This window comes from Macaca fascicularis, chromosome 16 (assembly GCF_037993035.2).
Source record: "Macaca fascicularis isolate 582-1 chromosome 16, T2T-MFA8v1.1".
Classification (NCBI taxonomy): domain Eukaryota; kingdom Metazoa; phylum Chordata; class Mammalia; order Primates; family Cercopithecidae; genus Macaca; species Macaca fascicularis.
In genome coordinates, this window is record NC_088390.1 from 48,108,611 (window position 1) to 48,131,392 (window position 22,782).

Below are 22,782 nucleotides of genomic sequence, written 5' to 3' on the forward strand. Positions count from 1 at the left end.
CTGGTAAATGGGTAAAGTGGCTTCTCACTTATGAATTGACCTTCCAGGTAGTTTTTTTGTTTGTTTGTTTTTTGTTTTCTGTTTTTGTTGCCAGGCTGGAGTGCAGTGGCACAATCTCAGCTCACTACAACCTCTGCCTCCCAGGTTCAAGTGATTCTCCTGCCTCAGCCTCCCGAGTAGCTGGGAGTATAGGCACCGGCCACCATGCCCGGCTAATTTTTGTATTTTTAGTAGAGAGGGAGTTTCACCATGTTGGCCAGGATGGTCTCAATCTCTTGACCTCGTGATCCACCCACCTCGGCCTCCAAAAGTGCTGGGACTACAGGCGTGAGCCATCGTGCCCGGCCCCTCTGGGTAGTTTTCCTACAGAAAGAAATTAATATATAAAGCAATGAATTGTTTCTAAAGTACAGTGGGTTAGAAAAAAAAAATAAAGGAGTTAAGTAACTTGCCTAAGGTTACCCAGCTTCATCTAATTTCTTTTCCCCCCACTCTACTCTCTGATTTTCTAATGTTACTCCTTTGTATGACTTTTTCCTTACAGATGACATACCCTGGAATGGCTTAGATGGCTCAGTTATTAAAGAAGCCATAGTGTTGGGGAATTATTTAGAAGCTGATGTGAGGCTTCCGAAACCTTATTATGATATTGTTAAGTTGGGCATCCACATCAAGCAGAAAGACCGAACTATGAACCTTCAAGATATCCGGTATATTCTGAAGAATGATTTAAAGGCAAGCCCTGAAGTTGTTGGGAGTTTATTTCTGCTTACCTAACTCAGGAAAGTAGGGAGTTAGAGACTAAGAAGAAGCTGGAGACCAGGTTATAAGAAATTTTCGAAATTCTCATTTTATTACACTATTTCTGTGTTCTTGAGAATAGCCTAACTGCTTAACTTGGTGAAAGCAGCATGGAACTGAGGAAGGGAGCTAGGGAGGTTCAACACATAGGCATAGTAGGGGCACACTGCAGGCACTTAGTGGAGATTCTATGAATGGTAGCTATTATTATTGCTTTTAAGGTACTGGCAATTACAATAAACTAGTTAATTAGGACTAAAGTCAGTCTACCCAACAGGACTAAGAGGGAGTTTATCAGATACTTAGATGGTTTCTAAAGCACCAGTGACATTCAGGATGACTGAGACTATGTCCTTGACAATATTCCCTGTGTTACAGGATTTTACTGGAACCCAGAGAACTCAACCAACCGAGAGCCCCAGAGTGCAGAGATATGGACTCCATCCTGATGTCAATGTCTATCTAGGACTGACTTCAGAACATACCAGAGAGACCCCTGACATGGAAATCATAGAGCTAAAGGAAATGGGTATGGCCTTAATTCACAGGTTGTGTTACTTTGACACAAATGTGTTCTGAGAGTCACATGAGCTACAACTAATTGACTCCTCTAAACTGTAGATATAACTTGTTTGTTTGTTTTGTGAGATAAAGTCTAGCTCTGTTGCCCAGGCTGGAGCGCAGTGACACAATCTCAGCTCACTGCAACCTCCACTTCCTGGGTTCAAGAGATTCTTATGCCTCAGCCTCCTGAGTAGCTGGGATTACAGGTGTGTACCAGCTTGCCTGGCTAATTTTTGTTTTGTTTTTGTTTTTGTTTTTGTTTTTTTGAGAGGGAATCTTGCTCTGTCACCCAGGCTAGAGTGTAGTGGCAGGGTCTCCGCTCACTACAACCTCTGCCTCCCAGGTTCAAGCAATTCTCCTGCCTCAGCCTCCTGGGTAGCTGGGATGACAGGGGCATGCCACCACGTCTGGCTAATTTTTGTATTTTTAGTAGAGGCAGGGTTTCTCCATGTTGGCCAGGCTGGTCTCGAACTGACCTCAGGTGATTTGCCTGCCTTGGCCTCCCAATATGCTAGGATTACAGATGTGAGCCACTGCACCTGGCCTAATTTTTGTATTTTTAGTAGGGACAGGGTTTCACCATATTGGCCAGGCTGGTCTTGAACTCCTGGCCTCAAGTGATCTGCTTGTCTTGGCTTCCCAAAGTGCTAGGATTACAAGCATGAGCCACCGTGCCTGGCCACTGTAGATGCAACTTATACTGGGAAAAGATGGATGCCTTAGGAAGAAAATCAAGATCCTTGGAATTATTAAGGTAAACTTTTTGGGCTCCATATATATATACCTAGTGTGGATCTAGAACTAAGTCATAATAATTGAGTTTATTTCTAGCATGATTACTCTTAAAATTTTATCTAATTGTTTCACAAATAAAAATGCTCATTATAGAGAATTTGGAATAGTTTAAAGAAGAAAATTACCATTTTTTTTTTTTTTTTTTTTAAGAGACAGGATCTTACTCTGTCGCCCAGACTGGAGTATGAGGCACAGTTATACCTTACTGCAGCCTCCAATTCCTGGGCTCAAGCCTCTCGAGTAGGCAGGACTATAGGTACATGCCACCATATCCTGCTAATTTTTTTTAAGGTTTTTTTTTTTTTTTTGAGACATGGTTTTACTCTGTTTCTCAGGCTGGAGTGCAGTGGTACAATCATAGCTCACTGCAGCCTCAATCTCCCAGGCTCAAGTAATCCTCCTGCCTTGGCCTCCCAAGTAGCTGGGACTACAGGTGTGTACTACCACACCTAGCTAATTGTTTTAAATTTTTTTTTTTTTTTTTTTTGAGATGAGTCTCGCTCTGTCGCCAGGCTGGAGTGCAGTGGCATGATCTCAGCTCATTGCAACCTCTGCCTCCCTCGTTTAAGCGATTCTCCTGCCTCAGCCTCCCAAGTAGCTGGGATTACAGGCACGCACCACCATGCCCAGCTAATTTTTGTATTTTTAGTACAGATGGGGTTTCACCATGTTGGCCAGGATGGTCTCGATCTCCTGACCTCGTGATCCACCCACCTCGGCCTCCCAAAGTGCTGGGATTACAGTCATGAGCCACTGCGCCCAGCCTAATTTTTAAAATTTTTAGTAGAGACAAGGTCTCACGATGTTGCCCAGACTGGTCTTGAACTCCTGAACTCAAGCAATCCTCCTACCTGGTCCTCCCAAAGTGCTGGAATTACAGGCATGAGCCACCACACCTGGCCTAAAAAAGTTTTTTTTTTAGAAATGAGGTCTCATTACGTTGCCCAGGTTGGTCTTGAACTCCTGGCCTCAAGCAGCCCTCCCACTTCATCCTCCCAAAGCATTTGGATTACAGGTGTGAGCCACTTTGCCCAAGCAGTTTTACTACATTTTAGTACATTTGAAAACCTTAGAATTTAGAACTGGAAAGGACCTTGCAGTCGTCAGGCTTAATTCCTTCATATTACAGATGAGAAAACTAAGGGTCAGACAGGTTGTAACCTGTTCAGGATCACAGAGAACTTGTTATAGAACTGGAACCCAGGCCTTCCAATTCCAGCCAAATGACCATTCACTCTGACTCTCCGTCAGCAGTGCTGGAGGCCTCCAGGGTGGCCCCGTAACCTCATTACTTGGGCTGCTTCATCCCATTCTCTGTAAGCTGTACACCTGTAAACCAGGGGTGGTGGGTGGTCAATCCTAGCATTATTTTTTTAGTTTTTTTATTACTCCCATAATGTAATGGCTCCTTGGGTGGTATCTAGGCTACTTTTTTTTTTTTTTTTTTTGAGACAGAGTTTCACTCTTGTTGCTCAGGCTGGAGTGCAATGGCGCAATCTTGGCTTACTGTAGCCTCTGCCTCCCAGGTTCAAGCAATTCTCCTGCCTCAGCCTCCCAGGTAGCTGGGACTACAGGCATGCACCACCATGCCTGGCTAATTTTTTGTATTTAGTAGAGATGGGGTTTCACCATGTTGGTCAGGCTGGTCTTGAACTCCTGACCTCAGGTGATCCACCCGCCTTGGCCTCCCAAAGTGTTGGGATTGCAGGCGTGAACCACTGCGCCCTGCCCTAGGCTACTTTTATCAGATGCTCACCAAGAGCATAACTTTAACTGAGAAATAGTCAAACTCTTTTGTGTGGAAAGAAGGCTATGAATGTGGTCCTTAAGATTCAGGGGAGCTGGGCACGGTGGCTCACACCTGTAATCCCAGCACTTTGGGAGAGTTAGATGGGAGGATCACTTAAAGCCAGACATTTGAGAGCAATCCAGGCAACATAGCAAGACCCTATCTCTATAAAACAAAACAAAACAAGATTCAGGGGCCTATAATTCGCATGTCCTGGCAGTTACGCATGTTTGGGCACACAATAAAGTTTAGAATATTTCTTCCATGGATAGACCCCTGCCCTGACAACAATTTCTGCCTCATTCCATGTCAAAATAGGAGCTTTCACCTAGGTGACACATACTCCCTCACCTTTTGTGAGTGTATCCAGTAGTCTTCCACAACTGGGAAGGGTATGGGAAAATAAAAAGCTTTTTTTTTTTTTTTTTTGACAATCTTTGCCTTTTGAACAAACCAAGGCTGCTTAGCGGCCAAATATGTTCATTTTAATGAGTTGAATTTTGCTGTTCTTTTCAATAGGCAGTCAACCTCATTCACCAAGGGTTCACTCTTTATTCACCGAGGGGACACTAGATCCTCAGGCCCCAGATCCATGTCTGATGGCCAGGGAGACTCAGAATCAAGATGCTCCTTGCCCTACTCCATTTATGGCAGAAGAGGCCAGCAGCCCCAGCACAGGTCAGGCAAGCCTCTGCAGTTTTGAAATCAACGAGATCTACTCAGGCTGCTTGACTTTGGAAGATGACATAGAAGAGCCCCCAGGAGCTGCTTCATCTTTGGAGGCAGACGGACCTAACCAGGTAGATGAATTGCAATCCATGGAAGAAGAGTTGGATAAGATGGAGAGAGAGGCGTGTTGTTTTTGCAGTGAGGATGAGAGCTCTTCAAAAGCTGAGACAGAGTACTCTTTTGAGGACTGGGACTGGCAAAATGGTTCACTCAGTTCACTTAGCCTTCCCGAGTCAACCAGAGAAGCCAAGAGCAATTTGAACAACAGGTCCATGGCTGAGGAGTATCTCATCAGTAAGTGTGTGCTGGATCTAAAGATTATGCAGACAATAATGCATGAGAACGATGATAGGCTGAGGAATATCGAGCAGATATTAGATGAAGTTGAGATGAAACAGAAGGAGCAGGAAGAGCGCATGTCTTTATGGGCCACTTCAAGAGAGTTTACGGATGTCTACAACTTACCTCCAGCTGTGGGCCCTCCATCTTTAAACTATATTCCTCCTGTCCTACAGCTTTCAGGGGGTCAGCAGCCAGACACCAGTGGCAAGTGCCCAACCCTACCAAGATTTCCAAGAATGGTAAGAGACTTTCAAGGGGGACATTGTGGCAAAAGATCCAGGAAAAGAAATGGTTATGGCTGGAAACCTTTCACCCAAGTCTCCGAAGTAAGCACTGGGGATCAGTCAGAGATGAGCCATCAGGTAACCTAAGTGGGAGGAAGGGGCAGCCTAAGCAGGAACCCAGTGCTGGGTTTGACATTGCCCCTAACCTGTGTGGAGGGACTGACGTATATATGCAACCGACTCATAGCAAGGTGCTCTTAGCTTTAGGAAATCAGTCCTCCATGATGGAATTTCAAGGTAGATACTCTCTGCCTCCCAGTCCAGACCCAACACACAGCCCATGTCCTTCTCTGTAAATTCATATGTATCAAATTGACCCATATTAAATTGCTGTTTTATTAGTTAAAATGGTCAAGTATTGGCAATTTTGCGTGGCTCAATTTACTGAATAAAGTATCTTGGATAGGTATTAATCTCCATTCTAAGTTGCTTATTCGTTCATTCATTCATTCACTCATTCAACAAACACCTGCGGAGCCAGAGGCTATCTAGACTCTGGGTTTTTTTTTTTTTTTTTTTTTTTGAGACAGAGTTTGTTGCCCAAGCTGGAGTGCAATGGTGTGATCTCGGCTCACCATAACCTCCACCTCCGGGGTTCAAGTGATTCTTCTGCCTCAGTCTCCTGAGTAGCTGGGATTACAGGCTTGAACCACCATGCCCGGCTAATTTTGTATTTTTAGTAGATACGGGGTTTCTTCATGTTGGTCAGGCTGGTCTCAAACTCCTGACCTCAGGTGATCCGCCCGCCTCGGCCTCCCAAAGTGTTGGGATTATAGGCTTGAGCCATTGCACCTTGCCTAGACTCTGGATTCTGATGATGAATAAGCCACAAACTCTGCCCATAAGTAGCTCAAATACCAGTTGGGGACTGAGGGACCTGGTGGATCAAAGAAAACCCCTCAGAGGAGGTGAGCAGACACCATAGGAGCTGGCTGGGAGGTATAGCCTGCAGAGAGGCTCCTCCTTAAGGACAGGGCTGTCGTCTGACTCCTCCTGTGTCCCAGCACCTAGCATGATGACCAGTACATAGAAGGAAATCAATAAATGGTCAGTGAAGGAATGAGGGGATGAATGAATTAATGAATTTGAACAAGTTCACACTCAGAGAGCTGGCTGCCTCTTGAATTATAGAATCTTAGAGTTGGAAGATCCCTTAGACATGGATTAGCCTGTCAATTTACAGAGTGTGACGCTTAAGCCCAGTGATGTAAACTTCCTGAGGCCCAGCGATGTCAAGATGCGAGTGGGGTAGGAGAGGTCTGCCCCATTGGAAGGCGGATGTTATTACTGGTATTATTTAGAATATCTGGCCCATGATGATAAAATGCAGGCCAGCTTTTACTGGGTTTTGTTACTGTTTTAAAATTCTCTGCTTAACAGTTATCCTCTTTTTTCATTTTTTATTTTATTTTATTTATTTTGAGATGGGGTCTCACTCTGTTGCCCAGGCTGGAGTACAGTGGCACAATCTCTGCTCACTGCAACCTCTGCCTCCCAGGTTCAAGCAGTTCTCCTGCCTCAGCCTCCCGAGTAGCTGGGACTACAGTCACGTGCCACCATGCCCAGCTAATTTTTTGTATTTTTAGTAGAGACAGGGTTTCACCATGTTGGCCCAGCTGGTCTTGAACTCCTGACCATAGGTGATCCACCTGCCTCGGCCCCCCGAAGTGCTAGGATTATAGGTGTGAGCCACCGTGCCTGGCCATATCACCCTTTTATTGCCTATACAGGACAGATAGCTCTCCCTGCCACCCCTCAACTTGTTGTGCTACAACCAAGGGCCAAGTTGGTTAGGGGCAGGTCTCCTGATTCCTGGTCTGTTGTTCTTTCATTGTACAATGCTGAATCTTAGTGAGGCTTCAGTCCTCACTTAGAACATTTGGAAAAGCATTGGCATTTATTTTTGCTGGAGTGAAGTGGCACTATCATGGCTCACAGCAGCCTCAATCTTCTGGACTCAAGCGATCCTCCCGCCACAGACCCCTGAGTAGCTGGGACTACAGGCTGTACCAATATACCCAGCTAATTTTGTGAATTGTAGAGATGGGGTCTCAGCACGCCCAGCCAGTATTTATTTCTTTATCTTTTTTTTTTTTTTTTTTCCCATAGAGATGGGGTTTCATTATGTTGCCCAGACTGCTCTCAAACTCTTGAGCTCAAGCAGTCCACCTGCCTTGGCCTCCCAAAGTGTTGGGATTACAGGCAAGAGCCACCATGTCCAGCTGTCATTTGTTTTTATATAAAGAGAAGACACAGCCAGGTGCAGTGGTTTACGCCTGTAATCCCAGCACTTCGGGAGGCCAAGACGGGTTAATCGCTTGAGCCCAGGAGTTCGAGACCAGCCTGGGCAACACAGCGAAACCCTGTCTCTATAAAAGATATCAAAATTAGCTAGGCATGGTGGCGTGTGCCTGTAGTCCCCACTACTCGGGAGGCTGAGGTGGGAGGATCACCTGAGCTCAGGAAGTTGAGATTACAGTGAGCTGAAATCATGTGACGGTACTCTAGCATGGGCAACAGAGTGAGACCCTGCCTCAAAAACAAAAAAGGCACAAAAAATTTACTTATATCCTAATATTTCTGTTTCCATAGAAAATTAGAGTTTGCTAGAAAACTATTAGAAATCACTTTTTTTTTTTTTTTTTTTTTTAAAGATAGAATCTTATTCTGTCACCCAGGCTGGAGTACAGTGGCACCATCTCAGCTTACTGCAACCTCCGCCTCCCGGGTTCAAGTGATTCTTCTGCCTTAGCCCCCCGAGTAGCTGGGACTACAGGTGCACGCCACCATGCCCGGCTAATTTTTGTATTTACTCCTGATCTCGTGATCCGCCCACCTTGGCCTCCCAAAGTGTTGGGATTACAGGTGTGAGCTACCATACCCGGCCTGAAATAACTTTTTTATGTATTATGTTTTATTATCTATTGCTGCATAACAACAACAACAAAGCCCAAAACCTAATGGCTTAAAATAACAATAGTTTATTATTTCTCGCAATTCTGTGGGTCAGGAATTTGACAGGGTTCCCCTGAGTGAATCTTCTGTTCCACATGGCCACTGGCTAGCATCACTCACTTGTTTGCAGTCAGCTGGAGGTTGGACTGGGCAAGAAGGTCCAAGAAGCCTCTACTTACATGTCTTGTACCTTGAGCTCCTCCAGGTGGCCTCTCTTTGCACTTGACTTGTCATCATTCAATAAATAGTCTCACCCAAGCTTCTCTACAGCATAGCAGCTGACTTTGCAAGTGAAAGGTAAAACTACCAGACCTCTTAAAAGTTAGTCCTGACCCTAGGATTGTATCACTTTTCGCTGCTTTCTGTTGATCAAAGAAAGTCACGAGGCCAGCCCAGATTCATTGGGCGGGAAAATAGACTCCAGCTCCTTATAGGAGGTGTGTCAAGGTGGACAGAAGGGAGGGAATTGATGGTGGCCACTGCTGGAAACCATCTATTAGTACATAGGATATAAAACAATGATACCATATTTATTTTTTCCTTAAAAACATCACCATCCTTTTTTAGCATTAGAGAAAAAGCCATCTCTATCTAAATGAATTTTTCAGACAATTGAAGTTTATTTCTTTAATTTCTTAGTTCTTAAAATTTTAATTATATTGAATGAAAACATTACAGACTTCATGATATTCTAAATATCTATTTTGATTATATTCTAAACATATTCTAACCTTGGTGACAGTGGTATTTTTCTGAACACCTGTTATGGTGAAGCATCATGATACAGTGCTATCTTAAGCTTCTGCTAAGGAGTGTTTGCCCATACAAAGGCCTCTGGATCTTATACTTCAGGGAGCATGTAGTAAATTTTTGTGCCTCCTTCTCACTTTTACACATCTTGCTCCCATCTCCAAACTCCACATTTGTTGCTTTAATTTGCTGTAGGCTAGGAAATATAATTAACTAAGTTTGTTAGAATTATGTTAAACTTGGGATAAGTAGAGCCAATAGTCTCTTGAATAAAGAGCATAGACTTTCACTTGTTTTACTTTTGCTATTTCCTAAGTATTGTAACCTTTGTTGTAATCTATTTTATTTTCATAGCATCCCCAGTGGTAGGTATTATCGTTCTTATTTTATGGATGAGGAAACTGAAGTGCAAGGTTCTCTTAGTGTTAGGGCGCAGTGTCTCACACCTGTAATCCCAGCACCTTGGGAGATCGAGGAGGGTGGATCATTTGAGGTCAGGGGTTCATGACCAGCCTGGCCAACACGGTGAAACCCCGTCTCTACTAGAAATACAAAAATTAGCCCAGTGGTAGTGACACACATCTGTAATCCCAGCTACTCAGGAGGCTGAGTCACAAGCATCTCTTGAGCCTGGGAAGCAGAGGTTGCGGTGAGTCGAGACCATGCTACCACACTCCAGTCTGGGCAACACGGTGAGGCCCTGTCTCAAAAAAAAGAAAGAAAGAAAAAAGAAAAAGATTCTCTTAGGTTAGTCTGAATAACACTTAGACTGGAACCCAAGGGCCATGACTCCTGCCACAAAGATCTGCTGTCTTCATATTCATATAGGACGGGGAGAGTGGATATTTTAAAAATTTCTATCTTGTCTGCTTACTCTCCACTTGTACCCTGTCTGGGGTAGGTTCCTGGAGACCAACATTTTTGGGTAAAGACCTCAGATAAGCTGGGCACAGTGGCTCACACCTGTAATCCCAGCACTTTGGGAGGCTGAGGCGGGTGGATCACCAAGTCAAGAGATCGAGACCATCCTGGCCAACATGGTGAAACCCTGTCTCTACTAAAAATACAAAAATTAGCTGGGTGTGGTGGTGCACGCCTGTAGTGCCAGCTACTCAGGAGGCTGAGGCAGGAGAATCTCTTGAAGCCAAGAGGCAGAGGTTGCTGTGAGCCAGGATCTCGCCACTGCATTCCAGCCTGGTGAGAGAGCCAGACTCTGTCTCAAAATAAAAACAAAACAAGAAACAAAACAAAAAAAAAGACCTCCAGATAAGAGATGGGTTAGCAGATAGGAAACATGTAAAGGGAAATCCTGGTAGGTCTGGTTATTTCTATATATTTAGCAGGAATAGCTTTGAAAATAGTGTGAGAGTGAAGAGAATGGGAATTCTCTCATCAAAGTACTGAAACATGTTTATTGCTTTTTAAGCTGCTGACTCTTTGTGACCCTGGAAAACAGAACACAGATGAACAATTTCAGGGCACTCAAGGAGTCAAGGACAGTTTGGAAAGAAGCAGGATCCAAAATACCAGTAGGTGGGTCAACATTTTGTTGTTCTTAATGTCACTATGCCTTTAGACTTCTGCGTGTCTCTGAGGCCACTCGGTGATCTTCATATGTCTAGTGACAAAAGGGGACTGTGAGTGATGAAAAAGAGCAGCATCATAGGAAGTTGAGGAGACATCAAAGCCCAAGTGACTGACAGGTTAATCAGACAGAACTCATCAGTTGTTAGAAGCAAAGTATCTTGCCTTTCCACAACTGCCCAGATAGTTTTTCTTATAAAAACAAACACCAGTTATTCCATTTACCAGTGCTCCAGAAACCAAACTTATTGGAAACCAAGGTTGTTTAAAGTGTCACTGGCTCCAGAGGGAGAGTTGAACAATGTCACTATCACCCTGGGGTGTGTGATTTCCAGCCAAATGAATGAAATGAATTGACTTTAGCACAAATTACTGGAAGAAGAGTGTGTGTATGTTTGTATATATATTCATACACATATGTGTATATAATATATTCATATATGTATATATATTCATGCACACATATATGTATCTATTCATGCAAATATATGTATATACACATATTTATGCGTATGTATACATACATATATTCATACATACACACACACACACACGCTGAGTTTTAAAGAACTTAATTAAAACAGGCCGAGTGTGGTGGATCACGCCTGTAATCCTAGCACTTTGGGAGGCCAAGGTGAGCAGATCACTTGAGGTCAGGAGTTCGAGAGCAGCCTGGGCAACATGGTGAAACCCCGTCTCTACTAATACAAACATTAGCTGGGTGTGGTGGCGGGCACCTGTAATCCTACTTGGGGGATGGAGGCTCAATAATCGCTTGAACAGCCAGGCGCAGTGGCTCATGCCTGTAATTCCAGCACTTTGGGAGGCCGAGGTAGGTGGATCACAAGGTCAGGAGATCAAGACCATCCTGACTAACATGGTGAAACCCCGTCTCTACTAAAAATAGAAAAAATTAGCCGGGCGTGGTGGCAGGTGCCTGTAGTCCCAGCCACTCGGGAGGCTGAGGCAGGTGAATGGCGTGAACCCAGGAGGCGGAGAGCTTGCAGTGAGTGGAGATCACGCTACTGCACTCCAGCCTGGGTGACAGAACAAGACTCCATCTCAAAAAAAAAAAAAAAAAAGAATCGCTTGAACCCGGGAGGCAGAAGTTGCAGTGAGCTGAGATGGCACCACTGCACTCCAGCCTCAGCAACAGAGCGAGACTCTGACTCAAAAAATAGATAAATAAATAAAGAAAGAACGAACTTAAGTAAAACAAATTTATTTGGTGTGTGGGAATTCTTTTTTAATTTTAAAAAAATTTATTAAAATTTTTTTTTGGTTTAAATTTAGTTAAGTATTATAAGTAAGGGAATTACTAAAGGGGCAATAAATGTTTTTTTTCTTTCTTTCTTTTTTTTTTTTGAGACGAAGTTTCACTCTTGTTGCCCAGGCTAGAGTGCAGTGACGTGATCTTGGTTCACTGCAACCTCCGCCTCCCAGGTTCAAGCGATTCTACTGTCTCAGCCTCCCAAGTAGCTGAGATTACAGGTGCCCACCACCACGCCCAGCTAATTTTTTGTATTTTTAGTAGAGGTGGGGTTTCATCATGTTGGCCTGGCTCGTCTTGAACTCCTGACCTCAGGTGATCCACCCACCTTGGCCTCCCAAAGTACTGGTGGGATCATAGGTGTGAGCCACCACGCCCAGCCAGTACATGTTTTTCAAGGCAGACTAGTATATCAGTTTTAGGGTTTTTTTTCCTATGGATAAATGGTAGCACTCATCCACAACTTTGAAGTCAGTTCTGGAAAAAAAAAAAAAAACTTTTTATTCCTCCCCCTAGTGGTGATTGAGACTAATGACGAGTTTGCTGTTTCATGTTGGCAAATATGTACATAAGGGAGAATGAAGGAAAATGTCCAGAGATTTTATTTATTTATTTTTTATATTTTTGTAGTGGAGTTTCACTCTTGTTCTCCAGGCTGGAGTGCAATGGCGTGATCTCGGCTCACTGCAACCTTCGCCTCCCAGGTTCAAGTGATTCTCCTGCCTCTGCCTCCCAAGTGGCTGGGATTACAGACATGCACCACCATGTCTGGCTAATTTTGTATTTGTTAGTAGAGACAGAGTTTCTCCGTGTTGGTCAGGCTGGTCTCAAACTCCCGACCTCAGGTGATCTGCCTACCTCAGCCTCCCAAAGTATTACAGGCGTGAGCCACCGCGTTCAGCCAGATATTTTAGATCAGTGTATTTTATTCTTATGAAGGGAATAATGAAGAACTACCTAGCTGGCATCAGAGTGTTTGGCACTTACACCACTTATAGAAGCAGATGGGATGACATAGCCATTAGATGACAAAGAAAAACCCGTAATTGTTGTGGCTTCCCCTGCTTGGCACCCTCTTCCCTCAGAAGTACAAAAAACAGACCAAAGAAAAGTTTGACATTTTTCTACCTGTTCATCTAGTCTTTTTGTATGCTTAAAAAAAGTGACAATTATGATATGTGTAGGCAATTTTATATCCTGATTTTTCACTTTACATTAGAATGTAAGCATTACTCTATGTTATTAAAAAAAAGCAACAACAACAACCTGTAAACTTATTTTGAAATTGATGGGCTGGGCAAGTTGGCTCCCACCTGGAATCCCAGCACTTTGGGAGGCCAAGGCAGGCAGATCACTTGAGCCCAGGAATTGGAGACCACCCTGGGAAACATGGCAAAACACCATCTCTACAAAAAATTAGCCAGGCATGGTGGTAAGCGGCTGTAGACCCATACCCTCCCCTACTTGGGAGGCTGAGGTGGGAGGATCACCTGATCCTGGGGATGTCAAGGCTGCAGTGCCATGATTATGCCACTGCATTCCAGTTTGGGTGACAGAACGAGACTCTGTCTCAAACAACAACAACAAAAATAGTTGGATTTCACCTATGGTTGAATTTTAGGTTGCTTCATTCTTTATTCTATTATGAATAGGGACACAGTTACTTGTAAATAATGCTTTGTTTTTGCATTTTGGATTATTTCCTCAGGATAGATTCTCAGAAGCAGAATTACTTGGTCAAAGGTTTTGAAGATTTTAAGGATAAGGATTCTTTTTTTTACCCCCCTTTTTAAGACAGGGTCTCACTCTGTCGCCCAGGCTTCCTTGCAGTGGCGCAATCTCAGTTCATGTTTTGTTTTGTTTTGTTTTGACACAGAGTCTTGCTATGTCGCCAGGCTGGAGTGCAGTGGCGCAAACTCGGCTCACTGCAACCTCCGCCTCCGGGGTTCAAGTGATTCTCCTGCCTCAGCCTCCTGAGTAGCTGGGATTACAGGCGTGCACCACCATGCCCAGCTAATTTTTGTATTTTTAGTAGAGATGATATTTCACCACGTTGGCCAGAATGGTCTCAATCTCTTGACCTTGTGATTTGCCTGCCATGGCCTCCCAAAGTGGTGGATTACAGGAATGAGCCACCATGCCCGGCCAATCTCAGTTCACTTTACGGGGCCAATGTGGGAGGGTCGCTTGAAGTCTGGGAGTTTGAGACCACCCTGGGCAACAAACTTAGTGTGACTTCATCCCTACCAAAAATATAAAAATTAGCTGGCTGTGGTGGCAGGTGCCTGTGGTCCCAGCTACTTGGGAGGCTGAGGTGGGAGGATCTCTGGAGCCCGGGAAGTTGAGCTGTAGTGATCTGTGGTTGTGCCACTGCATTCCGGCCTAGGTGACAGAGTCAGACCCTGTCTCTGAAAAAAATTTATTTTTTAAAAAGGAAGCTGATCAGATCTGCCCTCTCTGATTCAGCAGTCTCTCTGCTTTCTGGTCCAGCTGGGGAATAGGACATTCTGGATAACAGGGAATTCATATCTGTGCCACAGAGCACACACTCTTTTTTCTTTTTTCTTTTTTTTGTTTTTTGAGATGAGTCTCGCACTGTCACCCAAGCTGGAGTGCAGTAGCCTGATCTTGGCTCAGTGCAACCTCTGCCTCCTGGGTTCAAGAGATTCTCCTGCCTCAGCCTCCTGAGTAGCTGGGATTACAGGCGCTCGCCACTACACCCAGCGTGTTTTTGTTTTGTGGGGTTTTTTTGTTTTGTTTTGTTTTTTTGTATTTTTGTATTTTTAGTAGAGATGGGGATTTCACCATGTTGGCCAGGCTAGTCTTGAACTCCTGACCTCGTGATTCACCTGTCTTGGTCTTCCAAAGTGCTGGGATTACAGGTGTGAACCACTGCACCCAGCCTACACTTTTTTTTCTTTGGAGATAGAGTCTTGCTCTGTTACCTAGGCTGGAGTATGGTGGTGTGATCTCAGCTCACTGCAACCTCCGCCTCCCGATTTCAAGCAATTCTCATGCCTCAGCCACCTGAGTAGTTGGTATTACAGGCATGCACCACCATGCCCAGCTAATTTTTGTTTTTGTAGTATAGAGTTTTCCCCATGTTGGCCAGGCTCACCTCAACTCCTGGCCTCCGCCTACCCTGGCCTCCCAAAGTGCTGGGATTACAGGCCTGAGCTACCGCACCCAGCCAGATCATGCATTTTTGAAAAGTTAATTGAATAGATGATAAAATGTACATGTTCATGAGGTATTTATAAACTTTATTTTTTTTCTGGAGACAGGGTTTCACTATGTTTCACAAGCTGGCCTTGACCTCCTGGGCTCAAGTAATCCTCCTGCCTCAGCCTCCCAAATGGCTGAGACTACAGACCTGAGCCACCATGCCTGGCTAGTTATGGGATATTTAGAGGAAAAAAAAGACTCCCTTATGTTGCAAATGAGGAAGCCTTGGCCTAGACAGATTGATGTTTGCCAAAGTCAGATAGTAACCTAGTGGTAGGTCAGGTTCTAGAATTCAGTAGGACTAGATTGAAGGTTTCTGAATGTTCTTCAGGATCTCTGATGCCTTAAGACTGTTTTTAACAAATCAGCCGGGCATGGTGGCTCACACCTGTAATCCTAGCACTTTGGGAGGCCGGGGTGGGTGGATCACTCAAGATAAGGAGTTCAAGACCAGCCTGGGCAACATGATTTTCTACTAAAAATGCAAAAATTAGTCAGGCATGGTGGTGTGCACGTGTAATTCCAGCTACTTGGGAAGCTGAGGCATGAGAATCGCTTGAACCCAGGAGGCGGAGGTTGCAGTGAGCCGAGGTCGCACCACTGCACTCCTGGGCAACAGACTGAGACTCTGTCTCAACAACTACAGATGTTAATTGTGTTGTCACAGATATGAAGGTGGGCCTGTTACCAGAGAATTCTGATGGAAGGGCAGGAGCAGAACCCTCACCTGAACCATCATCTGTGATTTGTGGCATTTGCAGGGGAGGCTCTGCAACAGCCCAGGGATTGTCTTGTGAAACTGCGCTTCAACTGTGGGTTTCTTCTACCTCTGAAAATCTCCCAAGAGCACTTTTATAATCACAAAATCTAAACTTAGAAACTAAAAATACTCTTAGAGATCTTATAGCTCAGTCCTTTCATTTCTTAGCCGAGGAAAACCTAGAGAGTCCACTGCCCAAGCCAAAGCCACACAGTTTGATAGTGCACTCTTCACTCTGTCAAGCCACTGGCAGGGACCTTCTGCATCACCCAACTCTCACTGGGATTCTACCAGGTAAGGATCCTTGCAGGCTGGAAACTGGTGGTGGGGCAGGGATGGGGGCGGGTTCTGGCACCCTCTGCTGGTGCAAAGGGGTCAGTGCAACTCTAGGAATGGCTCGGAGAGTAGGAACAGGTCCTCTGGATGGGCTAGTGGGCTTTCAGTTCTGTCAGGAACTTGAGCAAACTGATGTGTTTGTGTCCACCCTGCTCCCCCTACCTCCAAAAAACCCATGCAATTCAGGATGAGTGTGGATCCTGTTTCTTCTGAAATCTATAATGCAGAGTCCAGAAATAAAGATGATGGAGAGGTACACTTAAAATGGAAAAGTGAGTATAAAGTCATGGGTTTTGTTAGACAAAATGAAATTTAAAGTATATTTCTAATGTGGTTGATATTTCTAAGTATACAACCTATGTTGCACATTTAGAACCATAGCAATGTCCTTCTGAATTTTTTTTCTTTTATTATATTTCATTTTAAAAGCAGGGCCCTTCTGACTATAGACTTCAGAAGGGAAATGCTTTTTTTTTTTTTAATTTCTAGACTTTATAGGAAATATTCTTATTATATAAATGTATATTGTATAAGAAATGTAATAAAACAGTACACAATACAATAAGTCCTATTAATACTGTTAATAGGAAACAACAATGACTTTAAGCAAACTATGACTTTAAGCAAAACGATGTATAACAAAACCAATTTTACCATGGGCTAATTGATATAAACAAGAGTTAAGTTCCTACAGCATATTTCTGGTCACAAATACATCACCATACTTCCAAATAAAGACCAGAACACTTCTAATATTAAACATTGAAATAAATGTGAGCTATGTACACATTTAAGAGAGATTAATAAAAACAGGTAAGATAAGTAATTACCCATTTATTCTAGTTCAGGGTCACAGGTGGCTAGAACCTATCCTGGCAGCTCAGGGTACAAGGAGGGAACCAGCCCTAGACAGACACCATTCCATTGCAGACTACTCACACACTCCCACTCACACAGACCGGGGCCATTTCGACACACTAGTTCACCTAACGTGCACATCTTTGGGATGTGGGAGGAAACTGGACTACCTGGAAAAAACCCATGCAGATATGGGGAGAATACTCAGGTGCCACACAGACAGTGGCCTCAGCTGGGAATTTTTTTTTTTCTCATCAGAGTTACAATGAAACAATATTGAATAAAATGACATTATTTGAGGAACTGCTACATAGATATTTACTGTATAGCATTATTAAAGTGGAGAGTATGCAGTGTCACTCTCATATCCTGTGGGCATTATCCTTTGTATCAGTTTTCTCTTATAGGCTTAAAGGATATAATGTCTATTTTTAATACTAGTCGTAAGTGACATTAGCAGAAGTGTTCCACAACTTTTGAAATGAAAACATGCATGTATGTATGCACTCCAAAAATATGAGCTCAGTGTAGTCTGGAAAGACTAGACAAACTCAAATAGAATCCTTTCTATTATTACACACTGGGAACTTTAGATGCCATTTTTCCTGTTAAAATTTCACAGGAAGAGGGTCTATCTGTAAGTTTTTTGCTATCTTTCACCCTGGAAGTCAGCAACAAGGGTTGTTGTTTGGGATGACTAACTGAAATTCCCTTCTCTCTGTCATCAGTTCTCCCCTCACCTCCCATTCAAGCCAAACAGGGCAAGCTAAGGATGATACAACTGTAAAAAGGCAATTATTGTTACAGTATGAGTTATAATAGTATTGTGTATTTCTTTTAGATGAAAGCCTGTGTTTCCAGTATTTACAGTGATGTTTTAAATGCTATTTTCTCTTGTGCCCAGTGGAGGTGAAAGAAATGGCAGAGAAAGCAGCTACTGGACAGCTCACCGTACCTCCTTGGCATCCTCAGAGTAGTTTGACTTTAGAAAGTGAGGCTGAAAATGAGCCCGACGCCCTGCTGCAGCCACCCATTGGGAGCCCTGAAAACACGGATTGGCAGCGAGTTATTGAGTATCATAGGGAAAATGATGAGCCCAGAGGAAATGCCAAGTTTGACAACACGGGCAACAATGACTGTGACAGTGATCAGCATGACAGACAGCCCAGGCCTGGAAGCTTCACCAGTAAGTTCACTTGCGGGAATCAGGATAGGTGAACTCAATCAAGTATCAGTCTGCGAGGTGGCTCAGCCTGTAATTCCAGCACTTTGGGAGGTGAGGCGAGCAGATCGCTTGAGCCCAAGAATTTGGGACCAGCCTGGCCAACATGATGAAACCTGGTATCTACCAAAAAAAAAAAAAAAAGAAAAAAAAAAAGCTGGGCATGGTGGCACACGCCTGTAGTTCCAGGTACCCAGGAGGCTGAGGTGGGAAGATCACATGGACCTAAGAGGTGGAGGTTGCAGTGAGCTGTGATCACGCCACTGCACTCCAGCTTGGGTGACAGTGAGACCCTGTCTCAAAATAAAAATAAAAGTTATCAGCTCTCAAAAAAGTAAACCTTCCAGCATATTTTTTTGGTTTGGTCCTCTCTACTTTCCTACTTTTCTGGAAACCTTGAATTCCAGGGGAAGGCAGTATAGCCATATATCTCATTGCATTTCCCACAGGCAAACAGATTCAGATACTGATCAGTTTTTATATTACTGAAACAGGCCCCTTTGTCCAAAGGAAGTAAAATAATCACGTACTGACCCTGGTTTTGACAAGGAATTGAGCCTTCTTTACCTGGGGATAGAGGTGGGCCACCACTGCCTACTGCCCATGTCTCTGCATTGTATTCTAAGCTGGAAATAAATTCTCCCAGAATTTATTTAGAATGTATTCTAAGCTGGCATTAAATTTTCCCTCCAGAGAGTCTATGCTGGAGGAACTTAGAGACACATGACATTTATTGTCATCGGTTTATAGATTTACAGGTTAAAAAAAATGAAGGCCATATATTTTCAGTTGATAATTTGCTTACAATCAGGGCATGGGATATTGTTTCACAGTTGTTTATAAGTTAAAGAAAGATACATCTGGCCGGGCGCGGTGGCTCACACCTGTAATCCCAGCACTTTGGGAGGCTGACACGGGCAGATCACGAGGTCAGGAGATCGAGACCATCCTGGCTAACACGGTGAAACCCTGTCTCTACTAAAAATACAAAAATTAGCCGGGCACGGTGGCGGGTGCCTGTAGTCCCAGCTATATGGGAGGCTGAGGCAGGAGAATGGCGTGAACCCGAGAGCCTGAGCTTGCAGTGAGTGGAGATCGCGCCACTGCACTCCAACCTGGGTGACAGAGCGAGACTCTGTCTCAAAAAAAAAAAAAGAAAGATACATCTAAAATTGTCATTTGTCTTAGGCAGAAAATCTATTGACTTGGGTATTGTTTGTATTTAGAATCTCTTTCTTGTCAAGCGTCACTCGCGAATGGGTGGGCAGATGATCCAGGGCTGCATTTTGAGGTCAGGCTAAACTAACAGTCTCTACTCTCTGGACTGAATGTAAGGTATGGGACATGGCCACTCTTGGCAGAATATGTATACATCTCTTCTCTCATGCCACCTTTATGCTCTTCCATGTTGTCTGAATATCACTGAATAACTTTGGCCCTGACTGTGTTACAATCATTAGATATCAGGCACCCATCTCCCAGACAAAAGGAACAACCAGAGTATAGTGAAGCCTTTCAAGCAAGTTCTGACGCATTGGTGGCTGTTGAGAAATCTTACAGTGTAAGTAATACTGCCTGGAAAGCCAAGTCGAACCCAAGGATCTAATAAGATAGATCTGAGTTGTTATGTGTTATGACACCAAAATAATATCTATAGTAGTTATTTTTGGCTGGAGCATGTGCCTTCATGTCACTGACATGAATAAAATAATCTTTCCTCCTGTCTGATACTTTTTAAAAAGTCAGTTCAACTCAGTGAATTGTGTATCCTGGAGATTGGGAGAGTACAGAAAAGTGTCAGATTCAGCTTTTGCACGTGAGTTTCTGATATAGTTGGGTAAACAAAACTGGAGCAAAGCTCCTTCCCCAGCAGATGACTGAGGTCAGTTAGGAGTAGGAAAAGCAAGGGCAGGGTTGCTATGAGAGTACCTTCACCTGGAATATCCTCTGAGGGCCAGACTCAGCTCCCAGCTCAGTGGAAGTGATGTGTTTGTGCCTGACAACTGCACCTCAGCAGGATCCATTTGCATTTCCACTGCAGTTACAGCCTTGCTTCAGGGGTTTAACACACTCTAGGCCATAGCGCAGCCAGACTAAGAAACCAAAAGTTTTTTATTGTCATTGATGTGGGATTGCAATCATTTAAAGAATATAGACAGCAATTGAGAATGATACAATATATGAATACAACAGTGATAAAATGTAAGGTCTTTTGACCTATTATATTTAATCATGGCATACGAACCGTTCATAAGATCAGCTTATTCTTTCTCTGACTTGAGGGCTGGAAGAACAGTCATATTAAGCATACTGGCTGAGCTGGAGAAGCAGGCCTAGGCAGAAAAGTGGGGAATGTCTGCAGGAGGCCAGGACTCAAATTCAGTTTGGTGAGAGGTAAAGAGGAGCAGCTGTTAAGTGCACAGGAAGGGAAGCGTGTGGCAAAAAGCAGTGTCCGAGGAAATTAATCACAAAATCTCTGCCAAGAGATCACTGAAGATTGGGTGTAGTGGCTCACACCTATAATTCCAGCACACTGGGAGGCTGAAGCAGGAGGATCGCTTAAAGCCGGGAGGTCAAGACCAGGCTGGGCACCATAATATGACCCTGCCTACAAAAAATGTAAAAATCAGCTGAGCACAGTGGCTCACTCCTATAATCCCAGCACTTTGGGAGGCCAAGGTGGGCAGATTGCTTGAGTCCAGGAGTGCGAGACCAGCCTTGGCAACATGGCGAGACCCCATCTCTACCAAAGATAGAAAGGTTAGCTGGATATGGTGCATGCCTGTAGTCCCAGCTACTTGGGAGGCTGAAGTGGGAGGATCACCTGAGCTTGGGGAGGTTGAGGCTGCAGTGAGCCATGATCACGCCACTGCACTCCAGCCTAGGGGACAGAGTGAGACCCTGTCTAAATAAAATAAAATAAAAATTAACCAGGCATGATAGTGTGCTCCTGTAGTCTCAGCTACTCAGGAGGCTGAGGCAGGAGGATCACTTGAGCCTAGGAGTTCGAGGCTGCAGCGAGCTGTCATTGCGCCACTGTACTCCAGCCTGGGTGACCAAATGAGACCCTGTCTCAAAAAAAAAAAAAAAAAGACTGAAGTGAGCCGTTTGTTTGGCCATATGGTAATCAGGTCCTGAATATTGCAAAATAAGCAGGAAAAAAGGGATGGAACAGAGATGCTATAGAAATAAATTTGCAGGCAGGTCGCGGTGGCTCACCCCTATAATCCCAGCACTTTGGGAGGCCGAGGTGGGAGGATCATTTGAGATCAGGAGTTTGAGACCAGCCATGCCAACATGGTGAAACCCCATCTCTACTAAAAATACAGAAAGTAGCCAGGCGTGCTGGCATACACCTGTAATCCCAGCTACTTGGGAGGCTGAGGCAGGAGAATCACTGGAACCCCAGAGGCGGAGGCTGCAGTGAGCCGAGATCATGCCACTGCACTCCAGCCTGGTTGACAGAGGAAGACTCTGTCTCAAAAAGACACAGAAATTTGCAGGCTGGGCATGGTGGCTCACGCCTGTAATCCCAGCACTTTGGGAGGCTGAGGCAGGCAGATCACAAAGTCAGGAGTTCAAGACCAGCTTCGCCAACATAGTGAAACCCGTCTCTACTAAAAATACAAAAATTAGCCGGGCATGGTGGCACACACCTGTAGTCCCAGCTACCTAGGAGGCTGAAGCAGGAGAATCACTTGAACCTGGGAGGTGGAGGTTGCAGTGAGCCGAGATCATGCCTCTGCACTCCAGCCTGAGTGATAGAGCGAGACTCCGTCTCGGAAAAATAAATAAACAAATATAAATTTGCTGCTTTTTACTATTTTATTTTTATTATTGAGAGTACATTGCTGTTTTTAAAATGCTTCTTCATTTGCCTTTAACCTACAATACGCGAGGGACTCACAGGTTCTGAGTAGCCGCAGCCTCTTCATCTGTAAGATGATGCCAACACACGGGCTATGTCTCTGCCTATGAGGGATCAGGGTGTTTAAATTCAGTACTCAACTTGAGTTGACTAGGGCCTTTCTCCTTATTTAGAATATTAGAATAGGACGGTCACTTCATCTCCACCCATTCTGCAGATGATGCTGCTGAGGCTCAGGATTAGCATTCCTTCATGCTACTCCAGGCAGTTCACAGCTGCTTTTCCCCACCAGGAAGGGAAGGCAGAGGCACATGCACAAAGAGGTAGGGAGAGTCAGCTCAGAGTGTCATACTGACTGCTGGGTAGTGTTAGGTAACCCCGTTGTTAACACTGCATCCAACTATAAAGCGATTTGGTTACAATGAACAGCAACTTAAAAGTGATTTCCTACATTATTAATAGCATCAGTCCATGCAATCAACTTGTTCACCAGAGTCTTCTGAGGACATAACAGATGAATTTTTAACTCCAGACGATGAATATTTTTACTCCTCGACTGCTCAAGAAAACTTAGCTCTAGAGGTAAAAAACGCAGTTCAGGGTAAAGTACATTTTCACCTTTCTCCATTGCCTTATTTCTTTTATTGAGA

General features: G+C 44.2%; 1 protein-coding gene across 22 annotated transcripts in view; it reads left to right on the forward strand.

Moving 5' to 3' along the window:
• Positions 1 to 22,782, forward strand: part of TEX14 (testis expressed 14, intercellular bridge forming factor) — a 137,618-nt gene that overhangs the window by 89,353 nt on the left and 25,483 nt on the right. For 7 of the 22 annotated variants that reach the window (XR_006693058.2, XM_045375100.2, XM_045375103.2 and 4 more), the window contains 8 exons: positions 545 to 735; positions 1,180 to 1,330; positions 4,469 to 5,382; positions 10,436 to 10,542; positions 16,017 to 16,142; positions 16,371 to 16,456; positions 17,947 to 18,228; positions 19,725 to 19,825. Coding sequence is in view for 14 of the 22 variants with exons in the window: in XM_045375100.2 (XP_045231035.2) it covers positions 545 to 735; positions 1,180 to 1,330; positions 4,469 to 5,382; positions 10,436 to 10,542; positions 16,017 to 16,142; positions 16,371 to 16,456; positions 17,947 to 18,228; positions 19,725 to 19,825 (1,958 nt within the window). In the remaining 8 variants the exon portion in view is untranslated. Of the gene's footprint in view, positions 1 to 544; positions 736 to 1,179; positions 1,331 to 4,468; positions 5,383 to 10,435; positions 10,543 to 16,016; positions 16,143 to 16,370; positions 16,457 to 17,946; positions 18,599 to 19,724; positions 19,826 to 22,594; positions 22,715 to 22,782 lie in introns of those variants that run through there. The other 15 variants (XR_012425578.1, XR_012425583.1, XM_045375106.2 and 12 more) reach the window with 6 other exon arrangements.